The sequence below is a fragment of the Poecilia reticulata genome, chromosome 17 (assembly GCF_904066995.2).
Source record: "Poecilia reticulata chromosome 17, P_reticulata-male-v2, whole genome shotgun sequence".
Classification (NCBI taxonomy): domain Eukaryota; kingdom Metazoa; phylum Chordata; class Actinopteri; order Cyprinodontiformes; family Poeciliidae; genus Poecilia; species Poecilia reticulata.
Window position 1 is genome coordinate 12,932,882 of NC_088846.1, and position 21,599 is coordinate 12,954,480.

A 21,599-nucleotide genomic window follows, 5' to 3' on the forward strand; every position below is an offset into this window, starting at 1 on the left:
TTTTTACTCTGACGGAGCGAGCTGCAGTAAGGTTGAATCGCTGATTGAAACTCCGCTCCAAGTGCCTTGAAAAAAATAATCATTTTCAGGAGACTCGAGTCAATATCTGATGAACTCCTAAAATGCTTTTTTTTTTTTTTTTTAAATAAAAATATAAGACAAGGAATGTATCAAGTCCAGCAGAGGCAAAAGTTGAGTGTTTTGGTAAAAACGAACTGAAGCAACATTTCTGATGAAAAATGCTGAGAGTCTGAACTCATTTATCATAATTTCAGCAACGAAATAAAATACAAAGGCCAAGGAGAGACTTCTCTTCATCTCTGTATAAAAGGAAGCTTTATCACTTTATGTTGGACAACATAAACAATGGTTCGACGTTAGTTTTGGAAAAAAATTTTCAATTTATGAAATACAGTTTACACAGTAATCATTTGAGGACTTGAAAATCTCAGAATACAGTTTATTGGTATTGGTGCATCCAATACCAAAAACAGGAGTAAGCGGCATGGACTTAAAAGTTTATTGCAAAATGTTGTGGGATTATTGTGACAACAATGAAGATTATGACAAAATATTATTCATTGCTTATTTTAGGTAACCGTATGGCTGTGACTGCATGACACAAAATTTATGGCACCGCAAACACAAATATTGTTGAGAAATATTCCATTTAAAATAGGTTTCTTTGGGATGATACTTTACATAAAATTGAGTTGTTTTTTTTCAGTAAACTACTCACATCAGCCACATTTAATCACAATCGAATTTACTTAAACTGTTTCTCATGAAACAAACTGTTGAGAAAAGATCAAAAGCAAAATTTCTGATTATACTGTTTATTTTTAAATTTACTATCAATTACTGGAATTTATAACAAAAAAATTTAAATTCTTATAAGAAATGTTTAACGATAAATAATAAGTGGCCCTATAAATGCTCACCCCTAGTCAAAAAGTGTACCTATTTCTGTAATTTCATTCAAAACATGAATATTGTGTGCTATGTGGACTCTTTGCGCACACAGTGACGTACAGCTGAATTGGATGCAAACACACACTATGAAGTCTGTTTAAAACATCATCCTACCAATACAAATTTCTACTTAGTGTTTGACATCACAGGTGAATTTTACGTCATTAAAACAATCGTGCAGATTATTCTGCAGTCTGAGGAACTTCATGTAATCGTCACCTGAGTGAAAGTCTCAGCAAGCCCAGAGTTGCAGAAAGAAATTATAAAACTTTAATAAAAAGTAGGTACTCCTAGCTAACCTAAATGAGGTGTGATTCAATGTTAGAAAGCAAGAAAATAAATATGTATTTTAACTTTAACTGTATATTTTAAGTGTACTTTTACAGGTATTCACTCATTGTTGTACAATTAAACACCCACATGAAATAACTAAACATCCAACCATACCAGGAATATTTATCAATAAACACAATAGATTTGTTTATGTTCTTAAAAATGTTTAATTATATTTACAGAACAAAAACATAGTCAGGATCACATTGAGTAGTATTTCTTCTTTTTTTTTTTTTTTGGCAAATAATAAAGACGCGAGTTAAAAATACTAAGCAATGTAAAGTAGCCAAATCCAACTAGATAGTGTGCAGCACAAACAGTTTGAAACAGCCCCACACGAACACCAGTCATTTTGATACAAGATCATAGTGTAGAAAACACTAGTTTCAACATAATGATGAAACTAAACAGAAATATGATACATAATTTTTACTTTTCTTTTTTAAAGATCACACCGTTTCCTATTCACAATGTGAGACACAGTCTCACGAGTGCCGTCACACTTCAACAAAAAAAAAAAAAAAAAAGAAAAATGGAGTTCACCGGGAAGGAGAAAAACAAGCACAGTAGTTAAATGAATATTACTCCAATATTGAACAAACTGAGGCTGACTCAGCGACGTAAAGCACGGCCGAGTTCTCATTTTGGTACCAGCAGCAAGGCAAAGATGCACCAAGTGAAAAATAAATAAGTGAAATGAAATCCAGAGACGGACAAGCAGGAAAAAAAACAAAAAAAAAAAACTTCTCTTCGTCTGATTGAAACCGGGAGTTTTGGAGTTGAAACAAAGAAGTTTGATTTAACTAAAACGCATGTCTAACTCCACGAGTCCCAGACATGACTTATTTACATTGAAAAAATATGCAAGTAATATATTAAGTTAAACTTGAAAATTAATAGTAATAATAATAATAATTAAAAAAATAAGCAAGCAATGTTGTAAAGCAAGAGTAAAGCAAGTAGGCGAAGGAGAAGAAAAGTCTCAGGTCTTTTGAAGTTGGACATTTTTCCTCCCGACGCAGGAAAAAAAAAAATAATAAAAAAAAATAAAACGTCCATCTTTAACACTTGAACAGGTAACGACGGGCGAGAGCGAGCGAAAGCCGTGAGCGCAGGCCGAAACGGGGGCACAGTTTTTAGGTGGTCTTCACCAGGTCGTAGACGTGAATGTGAACGTCGTCGTCGTATTTGATGTAATAAACGGTGGGCTTCGCCGGGACCTGGTAGATGACCAGCCCCGTCCTCTTCAGGCCGTTGTCTGTCACGTACTCCACCTGTTTACCCACAAGGCTCTCTGGCTCCTCACCTGGCTTCCTGTCTGCCGGCAGCAGGTGTTTGTTCTCTGGAAGACCAAACATAAGCAGATGGAAAAAAACAAAAAACAAAACAAAAAACATCAGACCGGTTACAACTGAAATACGCGGTTTATAGCAGTCGGATTTTATGTGATCAATACAAAATAGCATAAAATTGCAAAGTGATACATTGTTTTTATTAAATATAAAATAAAAACCTGACAGTTCTAACTTGCATTTGGATCTAAAATGTATTTGAAAAAAAAAAGACACATTTTGCTGCATACATAACTCCACGTCCTTTGCATAGCCAGCTTTGCATATCAAGACTGAAACTTTCCACCCAGCTATTTGCAAAGTAGCTCAAACTCAGCTGAATGAATGAGTATCTGCACAAACAAATGTTTAACTTTTGCCCTAAATTCCTTAAGTTTTGGACTTTGACTTGGAAATTCTGACATAAATATGCTTTGATCTAAACCATTTTATTATCCATCTGTGTGTTTAGCCTGATTTTTTAAAAATCTTTTGCTGCCCCTTACTGGTTTCCTTCCAGAATTGCCCAATGTGTGTCTTCCTATCAACTCTCAACACGTCTCTGCTAAAGAAGAGCACAGCATGATGCTGCCACCACCATGTTTCACTGTGAGGATGTTGTGTTCAGGGTTCGTTTCAGTCAACGCAAAATTATTTTTTATTGAGAGTTTAAAGTTTGATTTTAGTCTCATCTGACTGAAGCACCTTCTTACATGTCACCGCCTGATCTCTACCTGGTTTCAGGCAAACTTTCTTTCTTTTAGATATTTTTTATTAGTAAATGGCCTGTTCTTGTATAGTGCTTATATCAAGTCCAGAGGACTCCAAAGCACTTAATACTAGTCAGTCATTCACCAATCAAGCTAGAATTACCACAGACCTCTTGGCTGTTTTTTTAATTTAATACTTTCCTTGCTTAGCTTTGTAAAAGAAAAAAACTGCAGAAAGCAATTTTCCTTCCAAATCACATACTTATAACTTTGTGTTGCTGTAACACATTAAATCCTAAAATGAAAAAAAAATATGAAAAAGAACATAATAAGGAAAAGTTCTACAACTTCTAAGCAAAAAAATGTGCCAACCATGATTCATGATGAAAACAAAACAAAACAGTAAAGTCATATTTTTTGGACTGAGAGTATTTAAATAGAACCTTCTCCCTGAACTCTAAATTGTTACAAAATGTCCTAAAACGTTCAGTGCGCTACCGGAGCGCTTCTTACTGTACCTGACTCCGGCAGGACACGGAGATCTCCGTCCTTGTAGTCGTCCCACAGCTGGTACATGTACAGCACTGGGTCCTTCTCGTAGGTGATGTAATACCAGTGGGTCATGATGGGGGCTCGGGACAGGACCATGCCCCGCCACTCGTTTTTCTCCCCGTCCTCCTTCTCGAACAGATGCTCCACCGCTCGACCCACGAGCTCCTCGGCCCCCGGAGGCACCTTGATCTTATTGTTTACTGCGACGGAGAGAAGTCGCTTCAATGAGCCCGGAAGCTTTGCAGATCCAAAATAAATAATCGGTGCATAAAAACACCAACATTGGTTTAATATATTGAAAATCGCTTCATATTAGCCAATATCAGATTTTAAAATGTAAAAAAAAGTCGTGTTGAAATTGCCTCCAATCTTAGAAAAGTCAGAAGCTAAATTAACATTCTCTACACAGTTTACTTGTTTGACAAAGACGACAGGGGTTTTCTGCGTCAGTCAGCATCAAATTATACATTTTTGTAAACAGAAGTAAAAAAACCAACAACAAACAAACAGGTAGATAGGTTTACAGTTACATCAACACTTGCAGTATAAAAATAAATGAACTACAACATGCTCACCGACTTTCTCTGCCAAAACCTGCAAGTTGGACACCCGGTTGTCTTTGAAGAGCTCGATGCCGTAAACGCAGTCAAAGCCGTCGTATTTGACCATGTAGAGGGAGTTGTTAACGGTGAGGCGCTCCAGGACCGTGCCTTTCCATTTGGTCACGTTGCCCTTTTCCCTCCAAGTGTGCTGGATCCTGCGGCCCAACAGGTTATCCGGGTCCGGGCTCGAGGTCGACGCCGAGCTTTCATTCAGCTCTCCACTGCTACGCTTCCTTTAATCGCAACAGAACATGTCTTTGTTTTAAGAGGCCAATTTAAAGAAAGTCTGACTTTTAATTGACTGTTATTGCAGATCCAATGTTTTTATGCATCCAATCACATTAAAGGCACATATTGAATCCGCATTGAATTTGGAATAAGGGCTCACGGTTTGTCTTTTTTTTTTTAAAGAGTAATACAGATCAAGTTTATTTTAATTTTCTTGACTAAGGTCAATTTATTCTTTTTTTTTTGTCCTTGAACATGTCCATTTCACAAAATAATCTATATGGATTAGTAGAAAACATATACTCAAGAAAATAAATTGTCTATACAGCTCCTGAAGGAAAAACAACATATGCTAAAAATTTATCGATTTCATGCATCGAGTATAAAGCATCCAGCACACGATCCTGATTCTGTACAAAATTGGAAATAATTTTGATTTTAAATTTAACTGTCATTTTTGCTTTGATAATAGAATTTATTCATGGAAAAAAAAGTTTTATTTTAAGGCAAAATATTAACTGCAGCTATTTTTAATGACAAAATGAAAAGATAAATTAAAGAACGTGACCTTTTCTTGCTGAAACACTGTTACCTTTTACTCAAATTTCTTCTCCCTACTGAAAAACTACTGAGAAAACATTAATCAAAGATGGTTTTTTTTTTTTTTTTTTTTTAACATTTTACAATAGTATTTTTTGTGATTTCTGCTATTGTGTTTTCTTAACAGTTTCCACTATAACTTGAAATTCAAGTTATAGTGGGTGGTAATTCAGAAATTACCACCCACACAGGACAAACAACCATGCACACACCTAAGCCCAATTTATTACACCAATTATCCTGGCAGTCATGCTTTTGGACTTTGGGAGGGAGTACCCAGAGAGACGCCATGGATATTAGGACAACATGAAAACCCCATGCAGAAAGACCTCTGGCTGAGATTTGAACCTAAAACCAGCTCGCCGAAAATCACAATGCTACCGACTGTTCCACACAGCAGCCCACCTTACCTTGGGTTATTTACATTTTCTCATATTGCCCTTACGGAAATGAATCATTTGTTTTGGCAGACAAGTCTTGCACATTTGGATAACATCCTAACTAAGCTGTCAAATATAGTCAGTCATTTGAAAAGACATATTTGTATTATATTGCTTGAGTTTAGCCTACCTGCCGCGTTTCTTTGACATGTTTCCATAAATTCACACGGCCCTGTAAAACAATAACTAGGTTAGTTCAAAAATAAGTTCGGAAAATAATTAAATCTCGTAAAGTCACTGAGGAGAAAACCGCATTCAAAGTAGTTAAAGTGATCAAGTTTAGGCCAGCAGTTCAAGCTTAATCACCCGAAGATATGCAAAATATCAGAGGAACCAGAGAACCGGATGTAAACAAGCCAGCCGTGGCGAACCACAGCGCTAACTACCTTGGTTTGAAGCTAACTACAGGTTACATATTTATGCAGCTAACCATATGGCTAATAAATAACTTAGCACAGAGCTGCTAAACAAACACAGCCGTGGTCATTCAAAATATAAACCCACAGCATGTTCAACATTTAACAAGTCAGACGACTAAAGCCCAGAGAGCATTTACGTCGCCACTTCCTGTAAAATACAAAATATTTCACAGAAAGTGGGTTTCTACATTTCTGCACATAAGCTAGCCGAACAAAAGGAAATGCATCGCCATGTACTCGCTGATTTTGCACCACTGCGACAGCGACCACAACAACATGGAAACAAGAACCAGACAAAAATAAATGAGCTGACAGCCTTTACCAGGACGACGGGTCAAATGCTCAAGAGCCGTCAGGAGAAGTCGTTTGTCCTGCCCGATCAATAATTTCACATGTGATTTGTGTTTGCTGAGCGGATTCCTCCACCTAACGTAGGCTACACGGAAGCGACACTGTTTTAGGAACTACAACTACCAGGAGGCTCCCGCAGCTCGCAAAGCCCTCTGGGAATGCTAGTTAGGCGAAATTAGACATCCTTTTTATCATCTGTAGCGTCCATATTAAGTCTCCACTTATATTTAATAATTTATGTTTTACAAAGGTCACATTTTTTACAGGCTGGTTAAGCCTCTTTTGTCCGGCCTTCATCTTCAGCACCCTCTCTGTTTGCACGCTGCATAAAAATAGCCATTTTTGTTCATATCATAGCCACAAACTCTGCTGATTACGGAAGAGGATTGGGGCCACCTGAAAAAAAATAAAACAGTTCTGACTTTAATCTCAGAATTCTGAGATTAATCTCAGAATTCTGAGAAAAAAAGTCCGAATTCTGAGAAAAAAAAGTCAGAATTCTGAGATTAAAGTCAGAATTCCTTCTCACAATCCTCCTCACATTTTCTACTGAGATCAGGGCTTTATGATGGCTGCTCTGAAATATGTTTCAACTCTACTTTGAAACAGATTTTTCAGTTTGCGAAAAATCTGGTAGCAAATCATTCTTGTACCAAGATGCTGTGGTTTTCAGTCTGAGTGTCATGCAGCATTGTGTTTGAGGTGTTGTCTTGGAATACATCTAATTAACTCTGTGGTGTAAATGAACCTTTCAGAACTTTACAAATATCATAATATCATCATCATCATCATCATCATCATCATCATCCAAGCTTTAACCAATTTTTTATTTGTGGTAATGTGGTTATTTAGTAAATAAACTTCAGTGAAGACAAACTTTTTGAAAATCTAAAACCAAACAAAATTCTCTTTATTGTTTTAAATTATAAATTGACCAAAAATGAGAAGTATTGTATGATTTATGTGTTACATCCTTTTTTGACCAAAAAAGCAAAACAATTGTAATTATATTTTTTCATACATACTGAGAAATTACATTATTTAATCAAAGCTGCTGTACCAGAATTTTGAATGAATGAACACCAATGTTTTTTTTTCAGATGAGCTGCTTTCATGAGTCGTAAATGGTCTTTTGGCTACTGAAATATAGACTTCATCCACAAGATGTCACACTAAACACAGAATCTCTTTCCCTGCCTCTGCTAACAGACTGATTATGAACTGAGCAGGCAGACAGTAAATGATCAAACACCCTGGGATCCACCTGACAGGCTATTTTAGAATAAAAGGTTTTGGGGTCTGTCATGCGAACAGCGAAACACCAACAGACCATCAATCTTTTCTTTTTACTCTTATTGCAACTCAGTATATAATATCCACAGGTTATGTTTGCTTTCTTATTTCTTATGCATTGTTTATTGTTTATTAGTTTATTTAACTAATACGTTTGCAACTTGTTTCTGTCAGTTTATTTGGTTTCACTTTGAATATCTGGACTAATGAAAAACTGTTCATGTTTCTAAATATTAAGGTTCACAACAATAATGAGAAACAAGAGGAGCATGGAAATTAGAAATACTTGATCACTTATTTGAGTCCAACAATCAAAAACATGATTATGCTTGAAGATATAGATGTGGGGTTTTTTGCCATATTTTGTAAGTGTCAGAAAGATTTTTCCTGATGTAAATCAAGGATGCAAGGATGGGAGTTATTCTTGCCATGATGTCAACAGAACTAATGTAATTTCCTCTTTGGACCATGATTTGACCTGGAGATGGCTTCTCTAAACGAGTTCATTGAGTTTTGGGACCTCTTTACTAATTTACAGACACTGGACCTTTACACCCTGTAAAGAATGATTTAATTTTATTTTATGTGTGGACCCCAGGAAGTATAATTTCTACTCTGCTAGAGACTAATGGGGATCCTTAAATAAACAAATAAAGTACTCTGAATACTTGAACTCCAAGCTCCTGTTTCTTTCTTTTTATCATCTGTGACACTGCAGGTTACGCACCAGGCCTGCATTAGAGTAATGAAATTAGAGATCTGGGTTTGAACTGGGTGGCTGCACCAGTTTCAGAGTCATTTCAGAGACGCGTCAGCGTTGGAGCACTGAAAAGCTCAACACTGGTGAAGAAACCAGTGTTGCATTGACACAAAGCTGTCTGGTTGTCCAAGGTTGCCTCCTCTTGTCCTTCCTGTTGTCACAGCAACAGAAAAACCTGGATGCTGGGAAATTGGGCCGTCTTCTTTCAATTTTTTTTTTTTTGCTCTATTGCCCCTCATTACAGTATCTGTTTAAACAGAGGATATTCATCTGCTATCAAAATTTTATTTGCTCACAGTAGCGCTCTGCCTTTTACTTCTTGAAGTCATAACGGATGTTCTACTTTTACATGCAGCCCCCCTCCCCCAAAAAATGCGAAGCTCCGTGTTTACCTGTTGGGATGACTGACATTTTCTGGAGCTTGCAGGTTTCTGTGTTGCTCTGCCATCAGAGGAGGGGGGAGCCCTCAGCGGGCCTCTCTCCTGGAAACCCATGAGAACACTGACTCCAAAAATAGAGGAACCCTCTTCCTCTCCCTTCAGTCGCCGCTGTTCATTTGTGTGTACAATATCTATGCATTGCTTCACGGGATGAAGGACACAGAGATCGTCGGCCCACTCATTCATTGAGACTAAACATGTATTGCTGGGAGATTAAAGAGCACAAACTAAGATTGACTCTTAGGAACCAATATTGCTAGCAATTATTCCAAAAGAGGGAAAATTATAAGCGGATGCTGTATTGAAATGTCTCCACAGCTGAACTGCAATCACGCCGATTTGTATGTTTAAGAAATCCTGCAGATGTTGAACGAGAGGTGCTGCAGATTGTGTACCGTATTTGGGTTTTTGTTTTTTTTTTCCCTGTGTGTGTGGCAAATGTGCCTTTCCTCTTAGAGAAAGAAAAACACACCATCTTGAGCCAAATCACCACGATTCTCCATAGATAATGAATTATGACAGACTGCAAGATCTGTGTGTGCTAAACTACCCGTGTTCATATTTGTAATGAGCTGAAAAAGCCTTGTTTGTGCTTTGTTTTTCTTCAGATCAAAGTTGATTCTCTCTTACAGAGCGGGCTGTTTCCCCGTCTACTGGAAACTTCTTCATTCAGCAGAAAGAACAGGCGTCTGGCTGCCAAACGCTGTAAATAGTGGTGAGAATTGGTCAAAAAATGCCAATGTTGAAAGACTACAGTGCGATTAAAACAAAAGACTAAATGACTAACATTAGAGAAGGTTGGTTTAGCTATTGGAAACACTTTAAACAAAGCATGTAATTAGCTCCAAGTTTAACTGGAACTGTGTGTGAGGATGATTTCTGATTGTTTCTAAGAAACAATCACCAATTAAACAGCAGGTGCAATGTTAGCAGAATACACAATTTTTAAACATAATAGCTGTGGGTTATTGTTCCAGGGAATGTATAATTTAAAATATGGGACAATTTGAGCCTAAAATAAATCACAACATTTTGTTGTGCGTATTGGAATAACAGGGAAAGTAATTATTCAAGTATTACAACTCGTTTTCAGTATTTTTCAGCTAACCGTGTATCCCCACACCACTGTTACGGCATCAGTGGGCCCTGCCCTCTTTTTCCTTGTAGGGTTCTGCAGTCAGGCCCTGCAGGTGTTGGGTGTTCCTCTGATTGGCGTCCTGCAGCTTTAAAGCTGCTAGGCGTACAGCAGAGGGGAGGCTTTTCCCTTCCCTCTCCTCAGATCCCCACTTGGTTTGGTTTGTATCTTTTGGTTGAGTTTTGTTAGGTTTTGCATTTGCTCATTTCTGGTTATTTATAGGTTTTGCTCTAATCTATTTTGGTTTCTTATTTCAGGCATTTCTTTTTTCTTCAGGGTTATTTCTTTCATATAACTTAATAAATTCTACTTTCATTTACACATTAAATCCTTGTGTGGTCTCCATTAATGTTGCCCCATCAAACGAGCCTGGTGGACGTAACATTGTGGGGGCTCGTCCCTTCATGGTTGCCATTGTGGGAGCTAATTATGCTTGATTGGCCTCATTGGTGAGTTCAGGTTGCAGTTACATGCCCCTGACTTTGGTTTTCCTGTACTGCAGGTTATTTGGCTAGTTTAAGGAATTTTACCTTACTAGATTTTGGACATTTTTGATGTTTCATGTTTGTTGCTGGAGGTCCATGAGGATTTTTGTTGGTAGGGGAGAGAGGGTTGTGTTTTGAAAAAAGGTAAGTGCTGTCTGGTATTTGTTTGTGGCAACTTCATTTTAGATTACCCTGTTTGTTGTTTTGGTTTGTTATTTTTGGGTTGGACTCTGGGCTGAGGGCACCGCCGTGGTTTGCTGCCTGAGAGGTCTTGGCCTGGAGGGATTTGCTGCCAGCGGTATCTTGGTGCTTAAAGTGACTTGGCTCTTGGAGGAAGGCCTGAAGACTAGGCTAAGGTTAGTCAGGGTTTTTGGCACTTAGTTAGTGGTAGGAAAATGGAGGTTTGCCATTTGTTTGTACCAGTCATGCACTTCCTTGTGGTTGTTTAAACAATTGGGTATATTTTGACCTGTATTGTTGTTGTTTTTTTTAAAGTGGGATTGTTGGGTTAGTTTGGTTTGAGGATGGACGTTGTGAGTTCTTTCTTGTCTTCTCCAACATTAGAACTCTTGGAAAAGCTTACAAAGGAGCAGATTCGTCAAGTAGCTGAACACTTTAAAGTTGATCTTGAAGATGTAAAAGGATTAAGGTTACCTCCGCTAAGAAGTTTTTTAAAAGACGAACTTATAAAACTGAATGTCTTTCCTGTCTCTCTTTCAGATGCTGATGTGACAGATGAAACTTCCCTCGGTTCAGTTTCTTTAACTGGTGCTCCAAATGAATTGTCGAGCTCAACAGTGTCTCAAGCTTCTCAATTAAAGTTTCAGTCGAATAAAACTGAGATGGAAATGCAGTTGGAGTTAGAAAAATTACGACTAGCACATGAGCTTGAGGAGAGAAAATTAGAGTTACAGGAAAAGCGGCTAGCATATGAGCTTGAGAAAAAACTAGCTTTACAGGAAAAGCAGCTAGCACAGGAACAAGAAAAAAGAGGGCAGGGCCCACTGATGCCGTAACATAAGGGGGAAGGTGTTACGGCATCAGTGGGCCCTGCCCTCTTTTTCCTTGTAGGGTTCTGCAGTCAGGCCCTGCAGGTGTTGGGTGTTCCTCTGATTGGCGTCCTGCAGCTTTAAAGCTGCTAGGCGTACAGCAGAGGGGAGGCTTTTCCCTTCCCTCTCCTCAGATCCCCACTTGGTTTGGTTTGTATCTTTTGGTTGAGTTTTGTTAGGTTTTGCATTTGCTCATTTCTGGTTATTTATAGGTTTTGCTCTAATCTATTTTGGTTTCTTATTTCAGACATTTCTTTTTTTCAGGGTTATTTCTTTCATATAACTTAATAAATTCTACTTTCATTTACACATTAAATCCTTGTGTGGTCTCCATTAATGTTGCCCCATCAAACGAGCCTGGTGGACGTAACACCACGCAAATAATACTCTTAAAAAAAACACACCAATTTTGAAATATACTTTTTGGGATAGTAGTTGCATAAAGTCGTGTGATTGTTATCCCAAAACCACACACTGTAATTGCATTAATCATATATTTATTGAAGCTCTCGTGGAACCAAGAGTGGGAAAAGTGGTAATCTCCACAATACTGTCACGACATGGAGGTTTTATTATGCTGGGAGCTGCTCAGCAAAGGAAGGAAGGAAGGAAAGGTGGAAGGGAGGAAGGAAGAAAGAGAGGAAGGGATTATGTGTCTAGTTTGTCTTTGTTACAGTTAGTCATTTTTCTTATTCTCCTGTTTCTTGTTCGCCCCCTTGTGCCAACCTCTCTCTCTCTCTCTCTCTCTCTCTCTCTTTTCACACCTGCAACCTGCTAGCCAATCAGCCTGGTCTATTGCTCCAGCATTCACTCTCAATATTTAACCTCCTCTCCTTCACTCACTCCTTGCTGGTTCCTTCCTTTTACGCCCAGCTGTTTTCTCACAACCGGCAACAGGGAATTGGTAGGACTAGCATCTGCCAAACATTTATTTCAATATTAACAGAAGATTGAGCTACTTTCTCTATTGGGAGAGTTAATTATTATTACATTTCAAGTGTGTAATTTAGTTTCTTAGGACATGTGACAGCTTGACAGTTTGGGTCTCTCTGGGGTGTCATCCGCAGTTAATTTGAGCCCACAACATATATATACATATACACCCTGGACAAACGCCTCTCTGAAACTGCTCCGGTCCGAGTCTCGGATCATGATGCGTCTCTGCTGTTTCAGACTGAAATGCTGGGATATATCCAGGACAGAAGTGGGCAATTAAATAATGACGGCTTTTGCAAAGTATGAATTAAGTGCTGCAGAAATAATTGCATGATTACTAATTGTTCTTTCCAGCAGCTAAGGGTAGCATCTGCTATCCTGCACTTAACCGTAGCACTGAAGGATTCGGTCTAATTACATTCACTCAGTGTGATAATAAGCAAATCCTCATATTAATTGGGTCTTAGGATTGTGAAGCTCTTACTGTCAGAGCGAATTGACCCTAAGAAAGGGTCGAGGTACATCTGGCTCCGTTTGCACACACCTCTAATTAACACCACCTCTTCAACATGAACACACTCTTCTGTGTCTGAGCATGTGACATAGGGGCTTTTGACCCCAATCAAGCCAAGCACACCAAACGAACAAAAATAACACAATGTGGGATTTACCTCTGACCACCAGCAGCAGGCGAGGGGGGTCAACTAGAGGCTACACACATGCACAGAGCAGCACAATTTTGTTTCCATCAAAAACAAAAGAAAACGCTACAAAAAAAGGGCAAATGCAAAGACAGCAAAATTGCTTCTTACAAAGCAAAGTTAGAGTAAGGGTTAGCAGGAGCTGGAGCTGCTGTATTTACCAACACTGTGATCCATATAGATAATCATTTTTACATTAAGAAATTCATTTGAGAGAAAAAAAAACGTACGATTCCAGTTAATAAGTCAATGGAGGTCCTGGATTTCATGCCACCCTGCCAAAAAAGGTACAACAATTGAAAATGACTGTCCTGCACCCGCTGTTTAATTTTTGTTAAAATCCTGCTCCTGAAATGTCTTTCTTCTCGTTTTATTGAACTCAAATTAAACATCGTTCAAATTGCTCCCTCAGGTTGTTGGTTAAATGTTAAACATCGGGCTACCTTCAGAGGCTGCTTGACGACGGAAAAGTGGAGCATAGTAGTAGTAACTCTTTAAACTTAATCGTGCTTCAAACAGCTTGTGGAGTTTATGAGCCTGATGAGAGCTGCAGGAGAGAAGCTGTGAGCCAGCGACAGAAAAGATGCTCCAAAAACCGGCCGAGCTCAACTCGGAGGGCAGATAATGATCTGTTTACTCCTCACTATTAGAGACTTCCTTTGAAGATGAGCGCTACGTTAAGGTTTTAATTTAAAATACTGGTTGTACCTGCTGCTTTAGGACAGACACGACGCCTCCTCTGTTCTTGTTTGTCCTTTAAGCAAACCACAGATACTTGGAGATTACTTTGCAACGAAAGTATTTTTATTAGGAAAAACGGAACAGAAAATCGGGCCCTTTCTTTCCAAAGCCCTCCAAAAGGCATTCATGACAATAAGAGATTGAGCGAAAACGTTTAATTTGCATTGGAAAAGTCAAAATATGCAGCAGCTTGTCTCAGTTATCTGTGAGATTTGACCCAGAAGAATTGCACTTTTACCCTGAGATAATAAACATCGTGTTTTGCACAGACGTTGTTTGAAACTGATTAGAATAAATTTGGAAGAAAAACTCTTTGCTTTACTTTTTGCAGTCTCTCCAGTGGCCTTTGTGGCTCTTATAGACTCGCTGTCTGTCTTCCTGCCCACATTTTGTCTCCCTGGCTCAATCCCTTAATCTCCACATAAACCCGGCTCTGACTTCATAGCCCTGAGTCATACTGTATCACATCCAACTCTTCTCTCCTGAATGGTTTCTTTTCCCGTTACGCAGACAGCAGAGGGTGCTGCGCCTTCAGTCGCTTTCTGATGTTGCTTGCTGATGCCATGGGAGCTCTGCTGACGCTTGTGTGTGTGCTCAGGTGTGTAGGTGTGTGTGTTTGCAACATTTATCTAACCTCTAATAAAAAAATCTGTAGCTTAAGATGACATTAGTCAACCAAGAAGCGGTGTGGGCAAATTTGGGTTAGGTGGCCATTCAAAAAGTTCACTAAGCATAATTTACAAGACCGTGAGGAAAAGAAACACTAAAGATACATTGTCAGTCACAACATTGAAACATTTTTCTCTATAAAGTACATCAGTCAGTCTCCTCAGTTCCCAAAAGTCTCTATAGAGTCACGGCAAAATTTCATGAATTCTTAGAAATGTTTCGTTAACTTAAAATGAAACATAATGACTAAAGTATCTCAGTATCAGCATCTATATTGTCAAAACCAGATACTCTGTTTTAGGTCAATTCAAATTACCAGCAAATATTTTTGGTAATTTTCAAACATTTTGAATGAGGAAAATAATTAGAAAAAAAAACATTTCAATTCACAACTTTACCAACATTTATTTAGTATTTGGTTAGTATTGGCTCTTTAAAAGGATCAAATGTTTTGGGCATTTTTCCATGTTTGTGTAACAATAGCTGGACGATTTCTCCTGACAGAAGTAACTGGATCAGGTTTGTTGGCTGCCTTGCTTGAACTCACCTTTTTAACAAAACTTTTTCATGGAACTGAGATCAAGATTTTATGATGTTCACTAGAAACATTAATGTTTGTTGTCCTTAAACTGCTTCTGGTGTAAAAAAGAAGCAAACGGGGAAATAAAGCACATAAATGAAGGACCAATGGCTTTATGACAGAAAGGAAACTCACTAATTGGGAAACAACTCGATTGGCAATGCAAGAAAACAGAGAAAAAACAGGAATAATTTAAAACACAGACAAACTAAACCACAAAAGCCAAGGCTGAATCGAGTTTTCTTCCATTTTGTTTACTAGTTTAATGATAAACTGACTTTGACATCATTGTTTTTAATCAGGATTAAATTGGACTGATGCGAGCTGAATTAGGTTCTAATTGGATTTCTAGATTACAATATGAATTTGAGAAAACTGAGATGATGTGCAGCAAATTGACTCCATACAAATAAACTGAACTGAATTGATTTAATGTGGTGCTGATAGCGGGATTAGCAACGTAAGCAGAATCCATCCCAAGCATGCACACTTCCTACCAGCCAGCCAGCCACATCCGAGAGGCCTTTGATCTGTTGATTTAGTTCTGCATACGTATATATATATATATATATATATATATATATATATATATATATATATATATATTTTTTTTTTTTTTGCTTTCTATTTTAGGCAGAATAAATCCACATGACGGCAGCAAAGTCAATACAACAGCGCAGCTTTGTAGGAACAACATTCTTCATCCCCTCTCCTCTCGGGCTGCCAGTGTTGTGCGTAAGCGCGCCTTTTTTTCTCAGGGGCGGAGGGAGGACAAGCTGTGTGACTTGTTGTGGGGCCTCTGGGTGAGAAAACAAACACCAGAAGGAGAAAAAAAGAAAGAAAGAAAGAAAGAAAGAGGGTCCGTAGCTTTCTATGAGTCAGCAATTTAAAACACAAATCTTTCTTTTTTTTTTGTATGTGTAAATAATCTCCTCTCATTTCTCCTCTCTCCACCCCCCTTCACTCCCTTTGTGCCCTTTTCACACTCAATTTCCCCCTCTTTTCCTGCTTGCTTCCAATAACCCTGCATGTCTCATTACTAAATTGCTTCTGTGTGCAAAAATAACAACTCATCGCGATAATGACTCAGTTATAGCAAAGAGGGACAGCTGATTTAAATCACACAAACCCGCGGTCCTATTATCACTCCTGTTCCAGGAAAGCGACTGCGATGGTAAACATAATCTAGTAAAAAAAATTAAAAAAAAGAAGAAGAAAATTAAAAATGTTGAGGATTTAATTGAATTCTTTTGCTGTGTGCTGCGATCTGACAGCGTTCATCTGTTTAGAGCAGACAGAGACGTCAGAGGCACTTCGCTGAGAGCAGAGATGCAAGGACAGAAATAGATCATACTGGGATATCTGAGGAGGAGAAGGGAGACGCCCTGGGTATTCTGCCATCCTAGATAATACAGACTCTCCAGCCTGTTTGGGGTGGAGGATGAACACCAGCAGAGGCGAGCATGAATGTGCTGCGGTCATGCTGGTGTGTGTGTGTGTGTGTGTGTGTGTGTCTGAGTCATAGGTTGATCACGGCGAATGAAGGAGCCTTTGTGTCAACCTTACTGCTTTAGAAACGGAGCCTCCTAGCAGAGGAGAACATCTGTAACGTGAGAGAACCACAGCATCATGACTGTGAAATACATGATCGTGTTTCTCAGCTGAGCTGCAGGACATTTTGAAGAGTTTGAAGAGAGATTTTCATCCTTATCTTTTTTCCAGTTACAGTTGTTCGGAATGGTTTTGTAGTTAAGGAAGGAGGTTATCTTGTTAAACACTTCCATAAATCGATAGTAGTGGATCTGTGCTTCAGTACTTTACTCTTTAGAGAAAGTAGAGCATATTTTTGAACAATTGTCTAAAATCCACTACGACTTTATCTTATAGGATTCATGCAGCTTAGCCGTCATAATGGATGGGGAAAGTGACCAGTTGTTTCTGAGAGCATGGAGAGTGGTGCATCCTTAACCCTAATTGCTGTTTCCTGCCAGTCAGCTGGCTGAAAGAAAGTTACTGAAATTAATCGTTGAACTATAATGATGAGTTCAGATCTGTCATGAAGTCAGATACAGGGAGGAGACATGAGGCAGGGAAGTGGAAAAATAAAGTCTTTACTAATGACGAGGATAATCAAAACTTGGACAAAAAAAGAGTGAAGGGAAAATCAAAAAATAAGAAATCACTTATTTCAGCTGATGGTGTCAAAAACAGGATACCATCAGCTGACCAGGGGTATTAAACCCCCATCCAACCATTATCTATACACCTTGTTCTCCTAATTGTGATTTATTTCTGATTTTTAACACGACAATGAACACCAGATATAGACATTGAAGTCATACTTTGAGAGAGTAACTTGGAGAATAAGCGCGAACCAATAAATGACAAGACAAAAACCAGAAATTATTTAAGTAAGTAGGTGGATAAACAGTAGATAACTGTACGCCTTATTCTTGCAGGTCAGGAGAAGGGGGTGCGTATCTCCAGCAGTCATCTGGATTCATCTTGGACAGGCTCCCTGCCCATCACAGAGCCACACAAGACAAACAACCATCCACACACTTAAAAATGAATTAGAGAGATTTGTTTTTGGGTCGTTGGAGGAAAACCCACAATGCACTGGGAGAACAAGCAGAAAGACATTAGGCTGGGATCTGAACCCAAGACCTGCCCATGCCTAAAAAACTTAAGAGCTAATTTAGGTATTCTGGGGAGCTGCTTCAGGTTGGCCACTGCTAAAGTCATTACTCCCACTACTGACGACGTATGAATTCAGAATACCATCACAAAACTTTCAGAATATTAAAAAAGTTTGTAAATTATTTATCATGAGAACCCAGTTCAACATTCTTCAGAGTCCTGATGACCTTCACTTGGACTTTCTTCGGCAGCCACACTTCTTTGTATTCCTCCCTGTCTTATTCAGCCACGTCTCCCTGAATCCCAGGTTCATCGTGACGGCTCTTTATTTTTCCCAAAAAGCTCAGCGAGCGCACGCAGATTTAACTCCCACTCACTTCCTTACTCACCTCATTTCTAATGCTGCAGCTTATCAGACGAAGGTGAGACACGATGCTCGAGATCAAACTGTTCTGTGCAGAGATCGCATTGATGAATAACATAAACTGATGTGGCCAAGTCACATAGTCCAGCAGACGCAACATGAATATGCACCAGAGGGAAAATATGCGTTGCTACGTCTCTTAGAGAGCAAACTTGTGAGTTTGAAATAACTACTTATTTATTGCCACTTTATGCTTTGTGCGTTTGATGCTGAGTCATATTATTGTTAAAGTATTCCTCGCACACAGCACTTTTAAGATGAAGGATATTTTCTGCACTTTATAAAATAAAGTAAAATAAAACATCTGTTCCCTCATGGATCAGGTTGATTACTTATGCACACGCTGCCATTTGAGTACAATTGAAACACAGATAAATGTTGGAAGGGGCGTTGATGATCTTATTTATTAAATTTATTGTCATGGTTCTCAGAAATGTTCCCTGAATGTTACAAAAATATTTTATTACAAAGGTGGTATTGGACTATTAAAAAGGTGTGACACTAAATATCCTTAAAAAGCTTGACTTGGTGATTCGTATTTCTTTTAAAATATTTGAGCCATGAAGTAGCTGCCCCAGATTTATGAATGCAAGTGCTTAATTTTAATAAAAGTGTCTCTTATATCCTCAACTGAAATGTCAATTTTAAGTTCATCTTACCTATTAAAACACATTTTATATGTACGTTTATGTCAAAATAACACATTTTGGCACACATTTGTGCTGATTTGACAGACAAAATTGTTCTGTTAAAATGACAAACACAACATATGTGTTGTGCCTGAGCTAAAATGTGCTAAAATGTAACACATCATGTGTTGATTTGAGACATTTGTTTTAAGAGTATTAGATCTGTTGAATACCCAACACAGCAGGTCAGTAGTTGTGCTTTTGTGGCGCTATAAGCACATCTGAGATCTAAATGCACATGGTCACTGGAAGCAGTGAACAAAACCTGCAGAGCTCAGACAATAAAACAATTTTACAGCCTTTGTTCTAAAACTGCCAAGATTATTACTGAGGACCAAAAAAAGATCATGATCTGAATTTACTAGCCCCTACTTGCCTCAGGCAATTAATGCCTGTGTTTGGGCAAGTGAGCAATTTCCTTTCAGTTGTCGAATCTGGTGAGAGGTAAAAAAAAACAACCCAAAAACACAAATGCAATGCTTTGTACTGGACTGCTCCGTTGTCTCTCTCTGTCTTGAGTTCATTAATCATATGAGCTTCAAGTGAACGATCCCTGCTGGCTGTTTACTTCCTGTGGGCAAATTTTTTATTTAGCTTCTTACTGCTATCCTTGTATCTTTCCATCCATCTCTCGTCAGTGTGCAGATGCAGTTTTTTTGTTTTTCTTTTAACTGCGATGATAACACTTCTGTTCCCTACGAATTTGAAAATATCTGAATTTCTGTCTGATGATTATCAAAATATAGCTTAAAATTATCAATCCAGTTTCTAAGATACAATCTGTTTCAATTCAAACAGAAGTTCAAAGGAATGGTAAAAATAACTGATGAGATTTATTTTCAGGAGCTCAACTACAAACCGAAAAACAGAACTCCCGTCCATTCTGAGATAAAGCTGTGCAGAGGTTTAAGGCAAAAATACAAAACTCCCAAGTTCTGGATGTCTCACAAACCACATCTCACTCTGTCATCCGAAAAGGGAAAGAGTGCAGCACAACCACCAATCTACTAAAAATTATTCTAAGAATGAATGTTTTTGCAAGGGAATGTAAGTAGTGTGATTATGGATCTACAGAAAATAAAACAGGCTGGGTTAAGTAAAGTGTTCCAGATCCTTAAAAGCTGTGGTAACCTGTGGCAGCGGGCTCACACGTTTAAAGCTACGAGTATGGGATGCTGTTTATGGAGAGACTACATCTGTTCGGCCTTCTTGAAATAAATGAAGACATACGCATGAGTGAACGACCGCATGGCGGAGGGCGCAGCGCTGCCTCACTGGAGCCGAGCGCAGAACCTTGGGTGTGTTTATTGTATTTGTTTGTTTGAGCGGGACTTTTACAAGGTCTGTTTGCTCCGAGAGGAGATGGAGAGACGAGGGTGCTGGTTGGACCCAAGGGTGCTCTGTGTGAAGATGATGGATGCTGAAAGGCCTTCCTCTATCCTCCTGACAATTAGGCTGTCACTGCTGTTCTCTCCCTCACCCGGAAACAGCGCCCTGCTTAAGATGCCTCAGCACACAGACATCAATCTTGTCTAAGGCCATTTAAAGTCACTACCAGAAATTATGTTTCAGCAAAGAGTCCCGAATTCAAAATGCAAGACCCCACAGCAGGATATGCGATTGTGATTATGGTCACATAATCACAGTGACAGAGCAGAACAAACCAGTTACATTTGCTAATGCTCAGCAACGAGAGCAGAAGCATCTACACAACCACAGTTGCAATTTTCACTTAAAGATTTATGGCAAACGAAACGGTCATGTTTTTTTTGTTTTTTTTGTTTTATTTCTGTCGCTTTCCTCTAATTTAGTAAATCTGTGCTGGTTCTTCACACAGAGTGAAAAACCATGACATGCAAATCCTTCTCCATATTACAAACACAATTAATTCACAAAGCATAAACAGACATCAACAGGATTCTTTAAAAAAAAATAAAAATCTCTCAGAACTTGAGAGAGCAGATGCACCAACAAAAGGACGCCGCCAAAGCAGTAAATCCAAGAACAAATCACCAAACAAACAAAAGACTGTTGAGGGAAAACAACAGTATATCGGCTACGGATCTGGAGCTGAGCAGCTAAAATCAAGGAGCCTTAAAATTGGAAGGAGAGAAACTGGCCAAGTGGAAGTGAGGATTAAATGAGACAGAGGAAACGGGAGGTGACATGGCAATCCAGAGACAAGATGAGGGCGACTGAGGACGTCTGGGCTAGAAAACAGCAGAAAAGATTAAACAAAATTAAGACACAAATCTGACTCATAATATCTATGCTGTAGACTTAAACAGAAGGTTGTTTTGCCTCTGACTTCTGTGAAAAAAGTTTTAATCCATTTTAATCTACTGTTTGAGAAAGCTGCACCAAATAATCCGAACTTCAACGATGACATTAAACCAATTGACTTTGAATCTTTTAAGAGGAACATTTTTGTTTAAGTAATTATTTTTACTCAATTGCAACTTGTTTAGCTGACCAACAGATTTTTGCTTAAGATCAGCACCAAAGATTATTATTATTTT

The 21,599-nt window shown here is 38.5% G+C and overlaps 1 protein-coding gene across 2 annotated transcripts; it reads right to left on the reverse strand.

The window, feature by feature from the left end:
* Positions 1-1,521: 1,521 nt before the first annotated feature.
* LOC103479461 (spindlin-W-like) lies at positions 1,522-6,657 on the reverse strand. Of its 2 annotated transcripts, XM_081598395.1 has the most exons (5): positions 6,510-6,657; positions 5,899-5,940; positions 4,474-4,733; positions 3,865-4,098; positions 1,522-2,647 (listed from the first exon to the last, which is right to left on the reverse strand). In XM_081598395.1, the coding sequence occupies exons 2-5, from the start codon at positions 5,916-5,918 to the stop codon at positions 2,442-2,444; spliced, it is 720 nt and encodes a 239-aa protein (XP_081454521.1). In that variant the 5' UTR covers positions 5,919-5,940; positions 6,510-6,657; the 3' UTR covers positions 1,522-2,441. The 2 variants fall into 2 exon arrangements, with proteins under 2 accessions (XP_081454521.1, XP_081454522.1); XM_081598396.1 differs by lacking the exon at positions 5,899-5,940 and having other exon boundaries at positions 6,510-6,653.
* Positions 6,658-21,599: the final 14,942 nt, after the last annotated feature.